The sequence below is a fragment of the Sciurus vulgaris genome, assembly GCF_902686455.1.
Source record: "Sciurus vulgaris genome assembly, chromosome: 6".
NCBI lineage: Eukaryota > Metazoa > Chordata > Mammalia > Rodentia > Sciuridae > Sciurus > Sciurus vulgaris.
Window position 1 is genome coordinate 71321343 of NC_136466.1, and position 22125 is coordinate 71343467.

Consider the following 22125-nt stretch of genomic DNA (forward strand, 5'->3'; position numbering starts at 1 on the left):
CGCTCGCCGCCTGCACGCACAGAAATAGGAAAACTTCACTGCCGTCTACAGTGCTTTTTTGTGTCACTGGCTAAAACTTACCCCGCCTCCTCGCATCATCCAATCAATGGCGGAGGTTGCGCATCCGCTATTGGTCCGACTGGAGATCTTGGCTGGGAGGCCTGAGATTGGAGCTGGAGTACTAGCTAAGATGGCAGCGGTCGCGGCCGGTCGAGCAGTTGGGGCAAAGCTGGGCCTGCGTGAGATTCGCATCCACTTATGCCAGCGCTCGCCCGGCAGCCAGGGCGTCAGGTGAGGCGCAGCGTGGTGAGGCGGGAGGGCTCCGGGACGCCGGGGTCATGACCTCGACCTCCCGGGCGTGTGGGGAAGTTAGTGCCCCCAGCACGCGCGGCGCTCTCTCCGGCCCCGCAGGGACTTCATCGAGAAACACTATGTGACACTGAAGAAGGCGAACCCCGGTCTGCCCATTCTAATCCGGGAATGCTCCGATGTGCAGCCCAAGCTCTGGGCCCGCTACGGTGAGTACGGGTCGCTGGGAATGTGGGACCCGGGTGTAGGTACCAGGTTCGAGCAAAGGGGCTGTCCAAGGTCACGCAAAAACATGTGGAAAGGGTAGAATTCCAACTTGAGTCTGCTGTTGCCAATCAAGAAATTAACATTTGCAGGGTTATATAATGCTTACAACATCTCTATGGGGGCTACCCGGGTCCCGCCTAGGGACCGGGAGTTTTGTAGTTAGAATGGGCTTGTTAGACTTGCTAGTTACCCTCGACGTAGGTTCTTCCAAATTACTTGTGACCAGTGAGGATCCCAACTGTGTGAAGACCTCAGTAATGTTGAGCACAGTTTTAGAGGCTGTGCAGAATGCTTACCTAACTCGTTTAATCTTCATGAATCATTTGAGGGCGTTAATTCCTTTTTTTCCTCATTGCAGAAATTAGAAAACAATCACTTTATGGAACATACCTAAAATTATGCAGCTAATATATAACAGGGTTGAGCCCTTATATTTGCCCCCATTTTTCTAGAATGCACCTCTCCCAGACTTCTATGGCTGGTTTCTTCTTACTATTCAGGTTGTTGTTATTGTAGGTCGAATATAAATTACCGCCTCAAAAAGGCATTCCCTGACCAGTTGTGTAACATTAGCTCAGCCCTTTTAGTCATACTACTTTATTCCAGTTCATACTACTTTATTACAGTCCAGAAATTTCTTACCATGTTGTCTGAAACACAATAATAGCATGCAGTAAATATTTATACTACTGAATGGTAGCATTTTAATCATAGGTTGTAATTATATCCTACTAAAGCAGTAGACTAAAAAGGGAGACAAACATAAGTAACTTCAGTGTATCATGCCATATGTTATGCTAGAAATTCACTGGATTAATTCTACACATACCAAATCCACCTTGGTAGTCCCACTCTGCATGGTACATACTAGCCACCTCCACCTCTTTCTCTCTTCCCCTCAGCATTTGGGCAAGAGAAGAATGTCTCTTTGAACAATTTCAGTGCTGATCAGGTAACCAGAACCCTGGAGAATGTGCTAAGTGGCAAAGCTTGAAGTCTCTACAGAAGTGTATGAGCAAGAGCGCCAGAGCCTGAGCTCTGTTGGACTGAATACAATGTGCAAAAATGTGTTCCCCGTTTCTTATAAAGCTTGTGCTGTAAAATGCTGCCTCAGACTGTTCTTGTTTTTATTTTACCCTATACCCATTATTGCACAACCACTGAGGCAAAGCAGTTTAATATAAAAATAAAGCTTTATTCTTATCAAAAGCCACCAGCTGAGCCAGGTGCAGTGGCACACATCTCTAATCCAGCTATTTGGGTGAAGCAGGAGGACCACTTGGAATTTGAGACCAGACTGGGAAACACAATAAGATCCCGTCTCAAAAGAGGGGGCAGGGAGAGGAGTGCTCCAGGGCCCCCAGAATAAATGGGCCAGAGAGTCCCCTCTGGGCAGTGCTGGGTAAAAACAGGAGCAACTGGGCTCCAAAGATCTTGGCTTAGGTGCAGGAGCAAAGAGTGTGAGACCTCATGATGATCCTAATACCCCAAAGACCCCATTGTTTACCCCTAAAAGAAAATGAGAAAAGATGCTTGGGGGGCAGGGTAATGTGTGACATTGAGAAGCCAGGTCAGCCATGAAGAGCTATCTGCTGGAGAGCATGCACCCGATCCTGAAGCTGGGCCTCCTCCTGATGCCTTTCCAGAGCCTGCAGCCCTGATTGCTGCAGGAAGGCCTGGACAGCCTGGGGGCAGGGGAAAAAAATAAAAATAAACACCTGAATCCCTATGCCTTAAACCTCATGGGTTCCACTTCTTGGAAGAGGGTGCACTGCCAACAGATGATGAGTTCTAACTTGCAGCTCAAAATGGGCTAGCCCAGCCCAGAAAAGCAACTATAGTTAGGACTATAAGATAAAGGAACTATGGTGAGACAAGAGGTTTCTGAGCTAGGGAGACTATCAGAGCCCAGGGCCAGAAATCTACCTCTGGCCGATACAGGAAAAGCAGCTGCAGCAGCTCCAAACTCTGGCCTACTACTTCCGTATCAGAGAGGGCCAGTGTGTTCAGCAAGCAGGAGAGCAGGGGTCCTGGCCACAGCTGCCGGCAGTAAGCTGGACCCTTCTCTGCAACATTGCAAAGAACTGTGAGCACCTGTGGAGAGACATGTATTCAGTCCCCAAAAAGGTGAAAACCAAAGATCTTAGAATATACATGGTGCTGACCACATACCTAGGCACTGTGCTTGGTTCTTTCATATACATATACTGAAATCCCCACAAGGTACTATTACCCCAGTATAAGTGAGACTGAAGCATAAGGTGGGAAAGTGCATTAATCCAATTTGGGAACTCACCTAAACTGGTCTACTTCTGAAATCACACCACACCACCTGTCAGCTCTCAGCTACCCCTTCTGAGGGTTCAGGACTGTTTTTGTTTATAATTTGACCAGCAGGTCTTAGACTCGTGACCCAAATACATACCAGTACACTAACCACATTAGATAGAGGCAACAGCTGCAAAAGGGGCTCAATCAGATCCAAGGAGAGCAAGGAGGTACACAAAGTAGGATTGTTTGCTGTAAGGGAAAATGTCAGTATGAAACACCTTAAACTTGGGACTGAACCACTGTCACCCCAAATCCTATCCACTTAACCTGGGCCATGAGGAAGTATTCCTTATGTCTAAAGGTTTAAGCCCTACTCAGTCTGAAGAAGTGCTGCTCCAGATAAGTGATCTCAAGGGTCTGCTGGATAAGAAATACCTGTCCCTGATGATGGTGCCAACTCACTCCTGGAGCATGTACAGGAATTTGACGTCCTTTGAATTCAACAGCTGTTGCCCCTCATCATAAGGTCCTACCAGACTACCACTCTCATCTCCCCAGGAAGGCAAGGGTTACAGAAACCTATGACTTTGGGAACCTGAACCCCTGAATTTCTGAAAGGGCTTAGAGAAGCCAGGGTCTCACTGAGATGCCTACCATGTCTTCATCCTGCAGCCCCCTTCTCCTGACCTGACTGAAAGTTTAATTTATACCCCCTGTATCCTATAGGGTTTCTGGCTCTGGAGTTGGGATATTAGCAGGAGACTGAATGAGTCAGGAAGAGGATTCCTTATTTTTGATGTGTTTATGTGCACATCAGATGTGTACTTGGAGTATGGTGGGTAAGCATATGTGTACATAGAAGGAAATCAACATGAGCACATCTGTGTGTATTACAGACACACCCCATTCTGTCACCGTGTGTACTTAAGTCCATGTGTGCACATGGTAAGGGGTTTTAACTGCACTTTGTCTCCTGGCTCATGAGGACAGGGTAACCACTTCTCCCCACAATCCTGTATACTGACTAGATCAGGCAGAGGCCTGGCTGGGTTTGAAGGACAGTGAGAGTGCTCTGTCTTAAAAGTGTTTCTGACTGAAGCCTTAATAGAGCCTTATTTATTACTTGAGGCCTCTTTGCTAATCCTGGGAAACAAGCGAAGGACGAAAGGGGTATGAGGCTGATATCTCACTTTCCTATACCTGCAAGGACAGGGATTTCTGAACTATTCTTTCAACCCATCATGAACAAACTGGGACAATTTATTTACTGGGAAAGTTGGAAAGGAAGAATGCCTGACAGTCATGGTAGGTAAAGGGGTGGACCCTCTCCAGGCAGTCATTTCAGGATCCCTGCAAGATGATTATGAAGTGGGAGAGGCTAAGTACAGATCTTCACTGACAGTGGGCAGGAGGGGTAGGGTAAAGGGTATCCCCCAGCCCAGACTGCAGGGGCCCCTCTTATATTTGAAAATGCCCAGCCCCACAATGCTCTGCCCCATTCTCTTTTTTTGGGGGGAGGTACTGGGGATTGACCTCAGGGGCACTTGACTACTGTGCCACATCCCCCGCCCAATTTTGTATTTTATTTAGAGATAGGGTCTCACTGAGTTGCTTAGTGCCTTGCTTTTGCTGAGGCTGGCTTTGAACTCATGATCCTCCTGCCTCAGCCTCCTGAGCCACTGGGATTAAAGGTATGCACCACCTCACCCAGTTGCCCCATCTTCTCATCAGCATTTTGCTTCCTAACAGCTCTGTTCCCTCCTGCTTTGGTTGTTTCTGCTTTGTTTTTTTTTGTTTTTTTGGTACCAGGGATTAAACCCGGGGTGCTTAGCCACTGAGTCACTTCCCCAGCCTTTTTTATTTTTTTTATTTTGAGACAGGGTCTAAGTTGCTGAAGCTGGATTTGAACTTGCCATCCTCCTGTCTCAACTCCCAAGCCACTGGGATGACAAGTGTGTGCCACCATACCGAGCTCCTGCATTGGTTTTAATACACATTTTGGTGGTGATAAAATAAATGAGGGCTAGAGTTGTGGCTCAGTGGTAGAGCACTTGCCTGGCATGTGTGAGGCACTGGGTTCTATCCTCAGCACCACAGATAAATAAATAAAATAAAAAGATCCACTGACGACTAAAAAATATTTTTAAAAATTAAATAAATGAAAAGTAGAATTTTAAAATAGGGACTAGGGGTGTAGCTCAGTGGTAGAGTGCTTGTCTAGCACATGCAAGGCCCTGGATTCAATCCCTATTACCATAAAAAAATAAAGTTCCAGGCCTGGGAAGATTGTGGCACATACCAGTGAGATTATTGAGGAGCCATAGGCCCTCCGGAAGCAGACTGGGCTGTTTCTGAAGGAAGAACTGGAAGAGGATAAATAACGCTGCCACAATACGTTCATCTTTGAGTTGCATCTGCCCTCCCATAGCCTCTACTGCCACCTCTGTCAGCAGGTTGCTTAGACACCGGAGTACAGGGCATGCGAGCTGCAAAAACAAGTTGAGGGTCAGGTTTGAGGAGGAAGGGGCTATCCGAACACAAGAAGAAAAGAATATGAAAAATGTCTACCACACTATTCTTGGGTTTTGTTTACTGGGGATATAACATAGGTCCTTGCACATGCTAGGCAAATGTAGTATCATTGTGCTACATCTCCAACCCTCTACCTGTTCTTTTAACCTACCAGCTCCAGTCCTGCCTCCTCTGTTCTCTGGACAGCCCCAGCCAAGTCCAACAACAGCATCCCCAGAGTAGACAGAGCCCCATGGGTGATGAGCAGGGTATTATTGACCTGGCTGCGCAACAGGAAGCAAGCAGTCACTATCCAGGTAATCCCACCTTTAAACTGGGAAACAGCCTAGGTCTGTGGGTCTCCTGGGCAAAAGAGAGGACCACAGAAGGATGAAAACTCATTACAGCAATTCTAAAACCTGAAGTTCAAAGACCTAAGTATCATGGAAGAGAGCCCCTTCCCTGGAATTCTGGCATTTTCCCAATTGGCCTGTGTTACCTACAGATGATGTAGTGAAGGCACCAGGCAAATTCCACAGCAACCCCAGGGTTCAGCTTTGGGCCAGGTTGCATCAGTCGCAGCATGTGCTGGGGAAGGAGGGAGTCCAGGATAGAGCTGCCAACAGAAGAGCTGTTAGGACTCATAAGATGCCAACGGTTCTTCCCAAATCCTTTTAGCAAGAGGCAAAGTGTCCAAACCCAAGGCTCTTCCTAGTCAGACACAGAAAAGTTAAAACTTGCGACAGTTTTGAAAATCAGATATGATCATCCATGGGTTATACTACCAAGAACATCAACCCTGACTACACAAGCAGAGACATAATTTTACTCACGGAATGATCTTCTCTGGAGCTTCCTTAGCCTGCAGAAGCTGGGACAAGGCATATCCAAGGGCTTCCAGCACAGCCACGTGGGGGGACTAGAAGTAGACAATAAAATCTGTCTCTGGAAGCTGGGTCATAAGGTATCCTGAGACTCAGCCCCTTGACAGAGCAGAGGCTGGAGCTACCCAACCAAAGCCAATGAAGCATGCAAAGAGCAGTGACAGGAGGCTTGCCCAGGGAAGAAAAAAAAAGACACTAACCTGGATGCAGGCAGCCAAGGCTGGAACAATGCCCTGTGGCAGGAGCTGCCGTCTCACAACCTCACTCTCCACGATCAGATTCCCCAGTGTATACAGACACAGCTCCTGAGAGCAGTCAACAAAAGCTCAGGGCTGCATTCATCTCATGCCAAGCCAGGGATGGATGAGAAAGATGGAACAGTCTGGTTCTTAAAGCTTACAAAAGGGTAGGTAAATGATGGGTATACATGTTGCTGTGGGCATCAGGGGAAGCAGGGGTTCTTCTTGTTTTTGTTTTTTTCTCCCCCCTTCCTCCTACATAGCTCAAATTGGACCCAAAAGACACAATTTGTTTGTTTTTGGTACCAGGGATTGAACCCAGGCACTCAATCACTGAGCCACATCCCTGAGACAGGGTCTCACTAAGTTGCTTAGGACCTCATTATGTTGCTTGAAGCTGGCCTCGAACCTGCAATCCTCCTGCTGTGACCTCCCGAGTTGCTGGGATTACAGGTATGTGCCACTATGCCTGGCCCCAAAAGCACAATGTTAAACTCTAAGCTCAGAGCAAGGTAGGAGAGTACAGGGCTTACTATGAAGTCTGAGCTGTGACCGGAAAGGTAGGTGAGAAGGTAGGAAGTAGCTGGCAGGCAGGCCTCAGCCACCGCAGACTGCTCAGAATGAGAAAGCTCATGCAGGCACCGAGCTGCCTCAAGCTGCAGCAGGGCTCTGTTGCTGGTCAGGAGCCCAACCAAGGTCCGCATGCTGCCCTCCAGCCTACATGAATGAACACCAGAGACCTGTTAAACATGTGCTCCATTCCCTTTACAACGTCTGTCCCCTCAGAGCCCCAGCTGACCTGTATCACCCGCACGGACCTGATGAAGATTTGTTGAGTCTCAGGGTGCTGTAAGCCTTGACGAAGACTGACCAGAGCCTTTTCTCTCTCCTTTTCCTCTGTACCCCTCTGAGCTAGCCGCAAGAACTGCTGGACCTGAAGCCCAGAACAAAAAAAGAACACACAACAGCCAGGAAGCAAGCCCTGAGATCCTCTCTGCCCACTTCACCTGTGAGGCCTTTAATATGACACCATCCCTAAAGCTTGTCATTAATACTAACATAGCTAATACACACCAATCTTGCAAGGGAGCACACAGGCAGGGAATAAAGAGCTGAGATCCAGGGGCTGGGGAAATAGCTCAGTTGGTAGAGTGCTTGCCTTGCAAGCACAAGGCCCTGGGTTCGATCCCCAGCACCACCACCCCCCCCCAAAAAAAAAAGAGCTGAGATCCAGTACTCACCCTGCCACATACCCTACAAGGGACCTGAACCTCAGATTCCTCACCTGAAAAATGAGAATGACAGCATCTACTCTGCCTTCTCACAAGGTTATTTCAATGTAACATTCAAACCCCTCAGCCTAACAAAACCTACCCCTCCAGCCATTCTCCCCACCCAACCTACATCCCAGGAACACCTGGTATTTGTTTTAATGCTTCCAAGCTTTTGCACATCTATTCCCTCTGCCTGGAGTGCTCTCTCCAGATTCCCACTCCCTTCAGATTCATGCTTATCACTGCCTCAGGAAAGTTAGCTCTTTCTGGCTTCCTTCAACAGACTGAAGAGTTTCTCTTGAGCCTCACGTTTCCTTCCATTATGATTGTGTGAGCACTTCAAAGAAAAGAACTTTTCATCTTTGTGTACCTCAATGCCTACCACCTGGCATAAAGTAAGCACACAATGAATAAGCAGTATAGCCTAGGTGTTAAGTGCTTTGTTAACTATCTATGTAAGCATGGGCAATACAAACACAAGGCATACTCTAATGCTTACTGAATGTATTTCATTTATTCATTCAATAAATACTGGACATCTATATTCATATATGTAGAGTCATTTGAGTTTTTTCTTTTTTTTCCCTCCAGTACTGGGGATTGAAGCCAGAGACACTCTACTAGGCTACATCCCAAGCCCTTTTTACTTATTTTTGAGATAGGGTCTAAGTTGCCAAGGATCTTGAACTTGTGATCCTCCTGCCTCAGCCTCCTAAATCACTGGGAAAACAGGCATGCCAAAACACTTGTCTGCCATCTGAGTTTTCAATGATGGCATATAAGATAGGGTTTAGGATCTTGTGGATTTAGAGTCTACTTGGAGAGGCAATAAACACGCAAATTAGATAATGATTAATATAAAAAAAAAAAAAGTTGCCAAAACAGAACACCAAAAGGGACCCATTTTAGATACAGCAGATGCGAAGTTCTTGAAGCAGGAAAGGAATTGGTATATCGTTCCAGAAAACGAAAAGGGGACAGTAGTTGGGATGAATAAGCTGATAAGGCTGGAGGTAGGCAGAGGTTAGATCATGCTGGGCTTTTCGGGTCACAGGAAGGATTTTGATCTCTGTTTTTAAAAGACGCACTTAGGGTGGCAAATGTAGAAGCTTTTAGGAGGCTGCTGTAATATTCAAAGAAGGTGGTGACAAATGCGATGGCGAGGTATGTAAAATCTCCAGAGCTCTTTAAGAGGTAAAAACGGCTAGGACTTGACAATGGGTTGATGTAGAGAGGAGGGACAATTTATGGTGCAGGATGATTCCCCTATTTCTGGTTTGACCCACTAGATGGAGATGTAGAGTGGATCGCGTTCAGGTATAAGGCAGGCAGACCTCCAACACTCGCCGGGGTTTGGCGTCCGCCTGCAAGGGCCTGCAGGGCGAACCCTGTCCTGCCAGCCCGCTCACCTCGGCTTCTCCCAGAACCGCCGCCGCACATTCCCCTCCGGCTTCCTCCGGAGCTTCTTCTCTTAGCAGCCTCTTGCTGACCAGTTGCTGCTCCCTCCGCGCCTTCCGCAGTGCTGGGAATACAAGCGGCTCAATGCGTGAGAGGGGACGAGGACCCAGAACCCGCGGCTGATAGCCGAGGATCGCCTCCCCCCATCTCGGACCGCCACCCTCCCACCCCGGTGCTCCCTCGCCAGCCCGCACCTGCCTCCCGCTCCCGCCGGCGGCGCCGTAGCTCTTCCACCCCACAAGCCACCAACCCGGGGCGGCGAGGGTATCGGCTCCACATGGTGGAGGTGGGGAATATTCACAAGAAGCTCAGGGACCGCCACACAGCAAGAGCCCGCGGTAGAAAATGGCACCAACAGCGCAGCCGCAGCGCGGAGCGGGGGGAGGGGCCAAGTCTAGTGACAGTGCGGGGCCGGGCGGGAATGCCAAGCGAGGACCGACCAGCTCTCAGTTCTAGGAGTAACTCATCCCCACCTCGGCCTCCCTAAACCAGCAGTGTCACCGTGCACTTAGCAACACTACCCAAGTCCAACACACTTTTAGAAGACCATTCAGAACAACCCAAGATCTAGGAAGAGTCGTGATACCGTTTAACCAATAACTCTGCTCCTGCTGATGGGCGCTGCCTAAACGCTTAATGTGCATTACCTCACAATGCTTACCGCAATGAACCTTTATCCCCATTTTACAGATGCGAAAAATGTAATTATTTCAGTACTCTTCATAAAAGGGAGTTCCCATTATTTTTAGTATAAAATAATTCACCAAATCTTGAGCTCCACTACTCTACCAGGCAAGTGCTGAAACGGGTGGAAAACAAAAACCGTGTTCCTCACGCTCAAAATCCAAACTGCGGCCTAAGCCCTATATTGTCTAATTCCTGCTTTCCTCTCCAGTTTGAATTACAAGAGCACTTTACCTTACTCACCTCTTCTGAGATCTTCTCTTTGTCCCTTGAATGAGCCCTGCTGTCTCCTGCGCCAGCCTTTTGCAAATGTTGTTCCCTCTACTTAGAGCCTACGTCTGCCCTCTACCAGTATGCTTCCCTTAACATCATCCTCCAGATCTCAATTCCAATGTTAACTATTCGACCACTGGACCAGTGCCCCTGTTAGGTACTTCACCATAACCCTTTTCACAGCTGTTACCAAGTTGTAAGTGTCTTGACGTTATCTCACCCTATTCACAGCTATAAGTAGATCCTGATGGCACTTAAGAATTTTTATTAGAAGCCTCTAATCTTTAGAAAACTATTACTTAGGCAAAGATACAAGTAAGGAAAGAGAATTTTTCCTCAAGTCAACTTTCTTCTCTTGAATTTAATTAAGGGACTTCATTTACAGAAAGATAATATTGTTATCTCCATTTTACAAAGAAGAATCCCAGAAATATGAGGCCTAGAAACTTGGCCAAATCTCACAACCTCAGCTACAGACCTAGCTGCTGACTTCTGGGTCGTTGTGTTTAACAATGAGCTGTACTCACTTTTTGGTCCCCAGGGATGCAGTGACTTAGCCTAGCCTTAGAGCATGGCTCAGGATATCAGCATATGCCCAACAGGATGCACAGGAGCAGTGTGGTCTGAAGCCTCCCTGTTTGGGTTGGAGGCAGATGTACAGCTACTCCTCAATTAAAATGCAAGTGTGAGAGGCAGATGGGATGGCACATGCCTGAGTCCCAGTGATTCAGGAAGCTGAGGAAGGAAGATCAAAGCCTCAGCAACTTAGTGAGCCCCTGATACCAAAAAAAGTAAATGTGAATTGTAAAGATTTTCAAGTAGCTATTTCCGTACAAGTCTAGAAATATGAACCGGTAAGGGCTGTCATAAGTGCTTAGCCAGTACTGCTACCTTCTGGGACCCTTGTTTGTTTGTTTGGCATTTTTTTTCTTGACAAAACAGGTGATTTACTAATTAATCCCCATTCAATATACTTCCAGCCCTTCCTTCTAGGACACACAAATTGCCCTGGAAGGAGGGCAGGGAACAGCAAGTTACAAATGGGAAATGTTTCTTCTTGACTGAATGAGAGGCTGAAGTTGCCCCCCAAATGCAATAGGAGTTCCACAAGGGAGTACCCCAAATCTTTGGAAATGAGGCTGGTTGCAATGAAATCGCTAGGTGCTAGGGTGATCAATCCAAGGCATTTATTAGGGGACTTGCCTACTGAGTGGGCTGCCTTGCCAGGAGCCAGCCCCAGCAACTCCCGGGTTCCCAGAAGGATGGGTGGAGTCAGCGCAGAGGATCAACTGGAACCCCTCGAGCAACTTGAAGCAAGTGCTGCTCAGATTTATTTTAGCTCTTCTTTTATACTATTAAGTAAAGCAGGATTAAACAAGATACAAGTTATAGAGAAATTACCACAAGATTTGTCATTAACCACACTTTCCAGCAGGTGTCTAACACAGAGCAGGTACATTAAGGTCAACTTTCTATATTAAAGTTACTCACATAAGCATATTACAGTGAAAGATATTTTCCTCTTTTCATTCTACTGGCCTTTGTATTCCCTTTGGTGTCAGACCTAATGTCAGTATAATGACTCTTTTTTGTTTTAAGCTAAATTTACCGAACTGCTTAGCAAAGCATGCACTTAATCTTTAGCTCATATTATTATGTTTTTGATTTAACCTTAAAGGTCTACTCTATTACCTAAACAAGCTCAGTTAAGACTAAGTTAGGTTATTTACTGCCAAACAATCAGCGTGAGTACTTAATTTTATCCTTTTATTCTTTATGTCATTGATTCATTCTCTACCGATTGTAATACATATGTGAGACCTAAGCCAGCATAGACTACTTAACCAGTTAACATGAGATGAGGGCATTTGATCTTAATATTTTTCTAGTTGTTTGCTTATGCCATTTCTTTGTTCTTTAGTCCTACATTTCCAGGGTGGCCCTTGATATCCAAGCCTTTGAGGGAAGGACAAATGTTGGACATTTGTTCATTTACCATTAATATTAATTATCTGTTTTCACTGTATACTCCTGTATAGGGAAGAGGTGGATCTGTGGGATCATTTGCTTGTTTCCCTCTAGGTGAATACAACAAATATACCCCAATCCTGTAAGCTAAGTAGGGCGGTCCTTGCACTGTGGGGACAAGAAGTCTTCTGTTTTGTTTGTCAGGCTATTTTGCTGGTAAAGCATTAACTGGAGCAGGTGTGGTCAGCATAGGAGCAAGCAATTCTTGTAATTGTAGTTTTCTGAAGAACTCCCCAAACTCTGTACTTTCAAACTTATGTGTGATATAGTACATTTTTTACAGCATTCTTCATCCTCCTCCAAACTCCACAGACTCATTGAGGCTAAATTCTTATTACAACTATCCAAGGAATATGATTTGCAGTTGCATAGTTATAAGTATGATAATTATAAGAAAACACCCAATTCCCAGGAGAGACAACAGCGGCAGTTTCCTGGAATGGTGGCCTTGCCAAGCCCTTCCCCAGGCTCGGACCTTGTCAAGCAGCATGGCAGAAATGGTCCCCGCCACTGCTGTGTCCTAATTACGAACTACAAGAGAAAGATGTTCTACATACGTATGATCATAACAAGGAAATCAGGGTATGGGGTTTATATGAGGATTTAAGGAATTTGGCTTAGGGTCTAGGCTAGTTTCTTTCAGTGTTTTTTACCTAAATACCTTTACTAGTTTCTGGGAATGTTGAAGGCCCTGGCTTGAGTTCAAGCCTTCAGGGGAAAGCATGCAGTTGGTCAGGTCACAGAACCATCAAAACACTTGGTATTTCTTGGTTAGGACAAGAGAAAAAGTGGGAGCACCTGGAGGACAGTACAGGAAATTTACATTTAAAATATCTTGCTTTCCAATTTCAGGACAGGAAATGAGTACTGTAAATAAATGATGGAGTGACTAGGTCAATGCGTCTCTGTTAAACACCTGTGTTTTTTGTTTGTTTGTTGGTTGGTTGGTTGATTGGTTGGTTGTTTTTTGTGGGTTTTGTTTGTTTTGTTTTGTTTTAAGTACTGGGGGTTGAACCCAGGGCACTTTACCACTGAGCTACATGCCCAGCTCTTTTTATTTTGAGACAGGGTTTTTCTAAATTGCTGAGGGTCACACTAAATTCCTGAGGCATCTTGCACCTGACCTAGACACCTCTAATTTTTTTTTCTTTGTAGATGGACACAATACCTTTATTTTATTTATTTATTTTAAGTGGTGCTGATGATCAAACCCAGTGCCTCACACGTGCTGGAGCTACAACTCCAGTCTCCATACACCTCTACTTTTAAGAAAGTTATTAAACAAAGGAATAAATAAGGGGGGAAGAAGAGGAGCTGTTCTTCAGAACAACTTCCTTCTCTCTAATTCTACCCTCTTGAGACAATAGATGAAGTTCACAATCTCTTCCACAAAATATCCAGTTAAATATCTGAGGAAAATCACGGGTTTAAATTTGTATGGCCAGAAGATAATAATAATCAAGACCAGAGAAAAGTGAAGAAACCCAATTTTACTGAGTCCCTGCCATCTACACAGGGAAGTCAAGAGTGCTGGCTCAAGACTTAAGGCACTGGGGATCATTCCTTCCCCTTACCCTCCAGACAAGCCTGGACCGCCTGAGTCATTCTGACCTTGCCTGACACTAAGTACCTAAATACCCTCAAGAATTCTTCCTGTTTCAGCCCCTCTCCCTGCAACAACCTTCACTGCAATATTTCCTAGAAGGGAAGTGTGTAGGGCTGTTGGCAGGAACAGATGTGGGGAGTGACCAGAGTTCACAGAGGAGGAAACAGAGTGACATCACAGGATTGCCCAAACTCTTGGGACTGCCAAGCAGAAAAAACAAGAGCATGAGATTCTAATCCGGAGAGTGCCGTTGTACAGAAAGGCAGCCAAAGCCATTACCAGAGCCCACTCGGGTCATAGAGGCTTTCAGGACTTAACAACTATGGTGAGTTTATGGTCTTGGGGTTGAGCTGAGGGCACTTGAGGAATCCAGGGACTAACTGGGACCTCCCTGACCTTTGCTGCCTCTCCAGGACGGCGTGCCCTGGTGGTTGCTCTTGCTACTACCGCTGCTGGATATCTCTGCAGCCACTACGGAGCCCTGCGAGTTGGACAGTGACGATACCCACTGCGCCTGCAATTTTTCGGATCCGCAACCCGACTGGTCCAGCGCCTTCCAGTGTATAAGTGCGGTCAATGTGGAGATCCGTGGCGGCGGCCGCAGCCTGGAACATTTTCTGAAGCGTGTGGACATCGACGCAGACCCGCGGCAGTACATTGACATGGTCAAGGCTCTACGTTTGCGGCGGCTCACGATTGGAGCTGCTCGGGTTCCTGCCCTACTGCTGTTCGGCTCCCTGCGTGTGCTAGGATATTCCCGCCTCAAGGAACTAACTCTAGAGGATCTAGAAGTAATAGGCACCACGCCGCCGCTTCCTGGAGGAGGCCCAGTGCTAGGGCTTTCCGCCTTGCACCTTCGCAATGTGTCATGGACAATAGGAGGTGCCTGGCTCGTAGAACTGCAGCGCTGGCTCAAGCCGGGCCTCAAGGTATTGAAAATTGCCCAAGCACACTCGCTTGATTTTTCATGCGACCAGGTCCTCACTTTCTCGGCCCTTACGACCCTAGACCTGTCTGACAATCCTGGACTGGGCAAACGCGGACTGATTGCAGCCCTCTGTCCGCACAAGTTCCCGGCCCTCCAGGATCTAGCGCTACGCAACGCCGGAATACAAACGCCCAACGACGTGTGCTCTGCTCTGGCTACTGCTGGTGTGCAGCCGCACCGCCTAGACCTCAGCCACAACTCAATGCTCGCTACTGCAAAACCCGCAAATCCTGGGTGTGTCTGGCCTAGCGCGCTAAACGCCCTAGATCTATCATTTGCTGGGCTGGAGCAAGTGCCTAAGGGACTGCCTGCGAAGCTCAGCATGCTCAGTCTCAGCTGCAACCGGCTGAATAGGGAGCCGCGGCCAGACGAGTTGCCCAAGGTGGGTAACCTATCACTGGACGGAAATCCCTTCCTAGTCTCAGGAAACTCCAACCCCAGGAGCACTGTCCCCTCTGGCGTGGTCCCAGCCTGTGCGCATTCACCTTTGGCGGTGGGAATGTCAGGAACACTGGCTCTGCTCCAGGGGGCTAGGAGCTTTGTCTAAGGCCCCAGACAAAAGAATCAATAGGCTTAGATTGCCCTGACTTAGGGAAGCCCCATCAGAAGGATCACTCAGCACTTCTTGACCAACCAATCCTCTGCCTCACTTTCATTAAAATCTTGAAGAATGGACCAATGTAATTCACTCATCAGACCTTTTACTGGGTGTCTGCTATGTGCTGGGCTCAGGGCTGAATGTAGAATCCATCATACCTTTTCTTCATCCTAACCCCTCTAGAAGCCTGGCCTACCCTCCCAAGAAAAGAACTTCAGGGGCAGAAGGGACAGCAAAATGTTGCCTGGCTAGGGCTGTGTGGGAGAAATAGTGAAAGCTTGTATAGTCAGGACTTTCTGAGCAGATTACTGGCACTTGGGTTAATTGATGTTTGATGGTAAACATACCATGGAAGATACAGGATGTTTCCTTTTCCATGCACTGTCCAAAAATCAAAGGTGATAAAATTCAGAGTCAGCTGAGCAGGGTGGAAAAGGCCTGTAGTCTCAGGAACTCAGTAGGCTGAGGCAGAGAATCACAAGTTCAAAGCCAGCTCAGCAAGTTAGCAAGACCCTAAGCAACTTAGTGAGACCCTGTCTCAAAATAAAAAATAGAAAGGGCTGGGGATGTGGCTCAGAAGTTAAGAGCCCCAGTACCAAAACAAACAAACAAACAAACAAACAGTCATTTGCTTCTCCCACTTGCTTCCTCACTAATTCCCCAATAGAGGGGCAGAAGTGCCTTCCTGTTCTATATAAACTCTGAATTTCATCATTGCAGGGGTTCTCTCCATGGTGTAAAACTCCTTTGTCCCCACAGGTATAGTAGTCTTCACTATGTCACTCCCCAAGTAAGAGGTAATATATTTTCCTTTTTTAAAAAATTTGTTCTTCTTAGATATACACGAGTAAGGAGTAAACAGGGGAACATGGATATGAGATACAATCTATCTCTGAACCAGAGATCTGTTTTGTTGGTATCTATGTGGATAACCTGTTCAGGGGTTATCAGATCCTTCACAACTTCCGAATAAACAGGATATACTCTCTAAACCACATGAACTCAGAGACCTAGAATGTCAGCCATCAAAAAGGGCTGTTCCTTTTGAATTCCTTTCTCATTACAAGGACGAGGCAGTGACATCTATGAAAGAGTTAATACATACTGGAGGGAGGGTAAGGTACAGGGATCAGGAGACATACAGCCCAGTGCTCCTGCCTGCGTTAGACCAGTGTTCAGAACCTCATAGATAAGAATGGGAAGATTAGCAGTGATGGGAAAGTTGTAGAGGTCAGCAGAACTAGACTCAAAGGATAGCAAAATACAGCAAAATTTGCTGGAAACCCACTTGAGTGTCCTCAAGGACCATCTACCTGCCTACTGGAAAATTTCTGGTGTAAGAGTTAATCATCCCAAGACATTTTTTACATTTGAATAGCTCTGATCATACTCAAATAGTTACAGAGCCCCTGTTCCACTTCAGGCCCTATGTTAAAACTTGGTATACAGACCAACTAGAAACACATATGCCTTCAGGGAATTTTCTCAACCCAGTAAGGGAGGCAAACACATAAGTTAGTTGTAATTCAAGGAGAAGGAGGAATCATCTCCATAAGAAGAGGTGGTTTAGGAAGGATTTGAGGAAGATAAAACATGTAATATGTTTTTTTTGTTTGTTTGTTTGTTTTTGGTGACATGACTATCACTTCCTCAGGAAGAACTTCCAAGGCAAAAATAGGCAGCTTGTTCTAAGGCTCAGAAATCTGAAAGCAGATAATCATAACTGGGAATTGCACCTGCTTAGGTAGGACTGGCGATCATTTTAATGGAATCTGGAAATGTTTATTTATTCAGTGCCCTTTATGTGTCAGGCACTATGCTAAACCCTGGGAATATAGTAGGAATAAAGCAGATGTTCCTTCTCATGTGGAGTTCGGATTCTAGTTGTATGGTGGGTATTATAGACTGAATGTTTATGTTCCTGCAAAATTCATATGTTCAAGCCTTAACCCCCAGACTGGCAGTATTTGGAGATGGGGCTTCCAAGGAGGTAATTAGGTTAATCCTAAAGGTGGACCCTGTTGGCAGGATATGTCCTTATTAGAAGAAACGCACAGAGCACACACTCCCTCTCTCTTTCCCCATATATGCACCAAGAAAAGATCATGTGAGGACATAGTGAGGTGACCATCTACAAAGCAGGAAGCAAGTCCTCACCAGAAACCAACAATGCTGGCCCTTGATTTTGGATTTCTAGTCTTCTGAACTGAGAAAATAAATACCTGTAGTTTAAGTTGCCCAGTCTATGGTATTTTGTGATAGCCTGAGTTGTCTACCAGTGGATTTTCAGGGAAGTCCTTTCTGATAAGGAATATTTAAACAGAAATCTGGGTGAACTGGAAGTGAAGCTTAAGGATAATATGGGGAATATCATTCAGGCAGAAAAAATTCAAAATGCAAAGATCCTGAGGTCTTTGGGATGTTAAAGGAAACAGCAAGAATGCCAGTGTAGCTGCGGTGACATAATCAAAATTGGGGATGGGTAAGAGATAAGGTCAGAGAGAATGCAGGGACCAGGTCATGTAAAGCCTTGTAAAAGAATGCTACACAGGGCTGGGGTTTTGGCTTAGTGATAGAGCACTTGCCTGGCACATGTGAGGCACTGGGTTTGATTCTCAGCACCACATATAAATAAATAAATAAATAAATAAACAAACAAACAAAAAAATAAAAAAAGAATGCTCCTCAAAATATGGTCCAAGACAAGTTGCTATTACTTTACTCCTCTTGTATTTCCAGGGCTTAGTATGGGCACTTGAATGAATTAATATCGACAGCTTCCATCAGTATGATCTTCAGCCCTTGTTATTACTGCATTACAAGAAGTACAAAGGCCAAGAAAAGTGTGTGTGTGTGTGTGTGTGTGTGTGTGTGTGTGTTTTGCTGGAGATTGAACCCAGATCCTTGCACACACTAGGCAAACATCCCACCACGAGCTACACTCCAGTGCCCCCCCTTTTTTTATTTAGTTTTTAATTTTTTACAGACTGCATTTTGATTCATTGTACACAAATGGGGTACATAATTTAGTTTCTATGGCTGTACACAATGCAGATTCATATCATTCGTGTAATCATACATGTACATAGGGCAATGATGTCTGTCTTATTCCACCCTTTTTCATACCCCCCTCCCTCTCATTTTCTTCCACATATTCTAAAGTTCCCCCATTATTCTCTCATTCCCCACCCCCACCCCCATTATATATCATCCTCCACTTATCAAAGAAAACATTCAGCCTTTGGTTTTTTGGGCTTGATTTATTTCACTTAGCATGATATTCTCCAATTCCATCCATTTATTTGCAAATGCAGGCACACTTTTACGTTGCTGGTGGAGTTGCAAATTGGTGCAGCCACTCTGGAAAGCCATATGGAGAATCCTAAGAAAACTTGGAATGGACCCACCTTTTGACCCAGTTATCCCACTCCTCGGTTTATACCCAAAGAACCTAAAATCAGCAAACTATAGTGCCTCCCCTTTTTTGCACTGCTTGTGATCAAACTCAGAGCCTCATGCAAGACAATATGGAAAAAGAATAACAAAGCTGGAGGACTTACACTTTCAGATTTCAAAAATTACCACAAATCTATGGTACTGTCATAAGGACAGACATCTAGACAATGGAATAAATTCCAGAAATAAACTGCATCTATAATCAAATAATTTTTGACAAGGGCATCGAGATTATTTAATGAAGAAAAGACAGTTCTTTCACCAAATGGTGCTGAGGATATTGAATACCCATGTACAAAACAATTGTGTTTGTCAGTTTTTGTACTGTGACCAAGTTACCTGACAAGAACAACTTGGAAGAGGAAAAGTTCATTTGGGGTTCATGGTTTCAGAGGTTCAGTCTATGGTCTACTGCTCTGGGCCTGAGATGAGGCAGAAAATCATGGCAGAAGGGTGTGGTGGAGGAATGACACTTTAACTCATAGCAACCAAGAAGCAGAGAGAGATCAAAGTGCAGGGACAAAGGCATGCCCCCAGTGACCTACATCATCTAGCCACATCCTACCTGCTACAGTTACCACTCAGTAAGTAGTTCTTTCAAATTATTAATCCACCAAATGAATTAATCCACTATTAGGTTATAGCTCTCCTAATCTAATCATTTGCCTCAGAACATTCCTGCAGTGTCAATCACATGAGCTTTGGGGGGATAACTCATATCCAAACCATAATAAGAATGAATACCCAAACTAGCTCAAAATTATTAAAAACCTAAATGTAAGCTCTAAAGCATCAAACTCTTAGAATAAATATGGGGCAAAAACTTTATGGTGTTAGATTTGGCAGTGATTTCCTGCACCAAAGGCACAGCAAATAAAAGAAAAAATAGGCAAACCGGATTTCAAGAAAAACTTAAAAATTTGTGCATCAAAAGACACCACCAACAGAGTAAAAAGGCAACATATAGAATGAGAAAACATATTTGTGAATCATACATCTGATAAGGGATTCATGCCCAGAATAAAGAAAGAGCTCCTAAAACTCAACAACAGAAAAACAAATAACCCGTTTCAAAAATGGGCAAAAGACTTGAAGAGACATTTCTCCAAAGGAAATATGTATGTTCCAAATAAGCACATAAAAAGATGCTTGACATCACTAATCATTAAGAAAATGCCAATCAAAACTGTATTGAGGCTGAGACAGGAGGATAGATTGGGTCCAGGAGTTTGGGACTGTGGTACACTACACCAATCAGGACTCTACTAAGTATCAGTAGTGGGATAACACCTGTGAAAAGCCATTGTACTCCAGCATGGGCAACATAACAAGATCACATATCATAAAAACAAAGATGAAAACAAAAAACCTACAAGAAGATACCACCTTACACTTATTAATGACTACTATTGAAAAAAAAAAAACAATAAACTTTGGCAAAGATATAGAGACATTAAAATCCGTGGGCACACGTGGGAATGTAAATTGGTACCACTGTGGAAAACAAATCTCCATGAGATCAGGGATTGTGTCACTTGTCTTCAGTTCACAAAGTAGTGCTTCCATAAATCATGGCAGGTATTCCATCAATCTTTATTGAATGATTAATTAAATAAGAGGAGTGGAGTTAGGGTTGGGCACTGCTGCCACAAGGAGAAAGAAAAAATACTGAAAAGCATGTTACTACACCAGGGTCACACAAAAAGGTTTTCCCTCAATGGGTTTGGAGAATAGAAACGATGTGTCATGGTTCCAATCTCAAGGTATGTTATACATTTTTTTTTCCCCCGACAGCGTCGAGTAGTGCAGTAACAGGATTCATTCATCCAATATCAGGATGGGGGCACAGAGCATCCCCAGTGAGGCCCAAATATTGCATAATTTAAAATGATAAAATCATGCTGAATAATGTACCCTACAGAAAGAAGGAGATGAAGCAAGGACAGGAAGACGAACTGAGAGAAGCAAGGTCCCCTTTTCCACTTAGGCACTTTGTGGTCAGATGTTTGGTGTGGTGTGATGGATTTTATGCTGAAAGGGTAAAATGTGGACTTCCTTTTTTGAGTCAAAATCTGTTTCCCTGTATCTTCCTTTTTTGTTTCTGCTTGTTATCTGAAATCAAACATATACAAGTTCTTTTCCTTGATTACAGAAAGTTTTTGCTTTCAAAAAAAATTTTTTTTGCTCTTTCTTTTCCAGACTTCTCTTGTCCAACACAAACCCTCCCCTCACTTTTTCCAATGATCAGAGTCCCATCATTCTTCAGCTTATCGGAGGTCACTTTAAAAAATCATATGCAGTGGAGAAGATTTGAACACCGACTTGAATCTTTGTGAATATTTTTTAAAATATTTTTTTTAGTTGCTGACACACCTTCATTTTATTTATTTTTATATGTGGTGCTGAGAACCAAGCCCAGTGCCGTACACATGCTAGGCAAGCGCTCTACCACTGAGCCACAACCCCAGCCCTGTATTTTTAAATTGTTAATTTTTAAAGGTAATGTGTATAATAAGTGTGATATCATAATCATGTTTAAGAAAAAGTACTTGATAAATACATCATAAGGAAAAAAATTATGGAGCTATATCCCTATAAATATGGACACAGGAATCCTCAACAAATAAAAGGAAACAAAATCCAGCAACTTATAAAAACAGTTACACATCATGATAAATTGGGATTTATCCCAGGAAAGAAAAATTAGCTAACATCTGAAAATCAATATAATGCACCACATCGAAACAATAACAAATGAAAGTGACATGATTTATCTAAATAGGTGCAGAAGAAGCATTTGACAAAATTCAACACCTTTTATGAAAAAAACACTCAACGAAAGGAAAGCATGAAACTCCCTTGCAAGATAAAGGACATCTGTAAAAAAATATCCACTGAGAATACACTTAACAATGAAAGACTAGATGTTTTTTACCTAAGGTCAGCACCAAAACAAGGATGTATGTTTTTGCCACCTCTATTCAAAATTAACTAGGGATTCAGATGAAAATTAAGCAAGAAAAAGAAATAAGTGGCATAAAGATATAAAAAAAACTGGAAGTAAAATAGTTTGAATTTACACATGATATGGTGATATATATTAAAATTCTAAGGATTCACTAAAATATATTAGTTCAACAAGTTCAGCAAGTTTGCAAGATACAAGTTCAATATACAAAAATCTATTGTATATCAGTACTCTTGTGATGACTCTTCTGAAAATTAAATTTTTTAAAATTCCATTACAGTCGCAGCAAAAGGGATAAAATACATAGGAAT

At 44.5% G+C, this 22125-nt stretch overlaps 3 protein-coding genes and 1 long non-coding RNA gene across 6 annotated transcripts; 3 read left to right on the plus strand and 1 right to left on the minus strand.

Annotated features, from left to right (window-relative positions):
* Nucleotide 1: 1 nt before the first annotated feature.
* NDUFA2 (NADH:ubiquinone oxidoreductase subunit A2) lies at nt 2-1684 on the plus strand. The gene is made up of 3 exons (XM_079145035.1): nt 2-291; nt 412-518; nt 1479-1684. The coding sequence occupies exons 1-3, from the start codon at nt 107-109 to the stop codon at nt 1568-1570; spliced, it is 384 nt and encodes a 127-aa protein (XP_079001161.1). The 5' UTR covers nt 2-106; the 3' UTR covers nt 1571-1684.
* Nucleotides 1685-1750: 66 nt separating this feature from the next.
* Nucleotides 1751-9570, minus strand: TMCO6 (transmembrane and coiled-coil domains 6). Of its 3 annotated transcripts, XM_079145029.1 has the most exons (12): nt 9408-9570; nt 9165-9277; nt 7300-7415; nt 7015-7198; nt 6443-6547; nt 6192-6277; nt 5858-5974; nt 5531-5642; nt 5147-5333; nt 3002-3096; nt 2503-2670; nt 1751-2261 (listed from the first exon to the last, which is right to left on the minus strand). In XM_079145029.1, exons 1-12 carry the CDS (start codon nt 9490-9492, stop codon nt 2148-2150), a joined length of 1482 nt encoding a protein of 493 aa, XP_079001155.1. In that variant the 5' UTR covers nt 9493-9570; the 3' UTR covers nt 1751-2147. The 3 variants fall into 3 exon arrangements, with proteins under 3 accessions (XP_079001155.1, XP_079001156.1, XP_079001157.1); XM_079145030.1 differs by lacking the exons at nt 7015-7198; nt 7300-7415; XM_079145031.1 differs by lacking the exons at nt 9165-9277; nt 9408-9570 and having other exon boundaries at nt 7281-7413.
* Nucleotides 6517-7682, plus strand: LOC306664217. Its single transcript, XR_013764676.1, has 2 exons — nt 6517-6648; nt 7270-7682. It is a non-coding gene; the product is annotated as an uncharacterized lncRNA (long non-coding RNA).
* Nucleotides 9571-13963: 4393 nt separating the features above from the next.
* On the plus strand, nt 13964-17255 carry CD14 (CD14 molecule). The gene is made up of 2 exons (XM_079145932.1): nt 13964-14129; nt 14218-17255. The coding sequence occupies exons 1-2, from the start codon at nt 14127-14129 to the stop codon at nt 15337-15339; spliced, it is 1125 nt and encodes a 374-aa protein (XP_079002058.1). The 5' UTR covers nt 13964-14126; the 3' UTR covers nt 15340-17255.
* Nucleotides 17256-22125: the final 4870 nt, after the last annotated feature.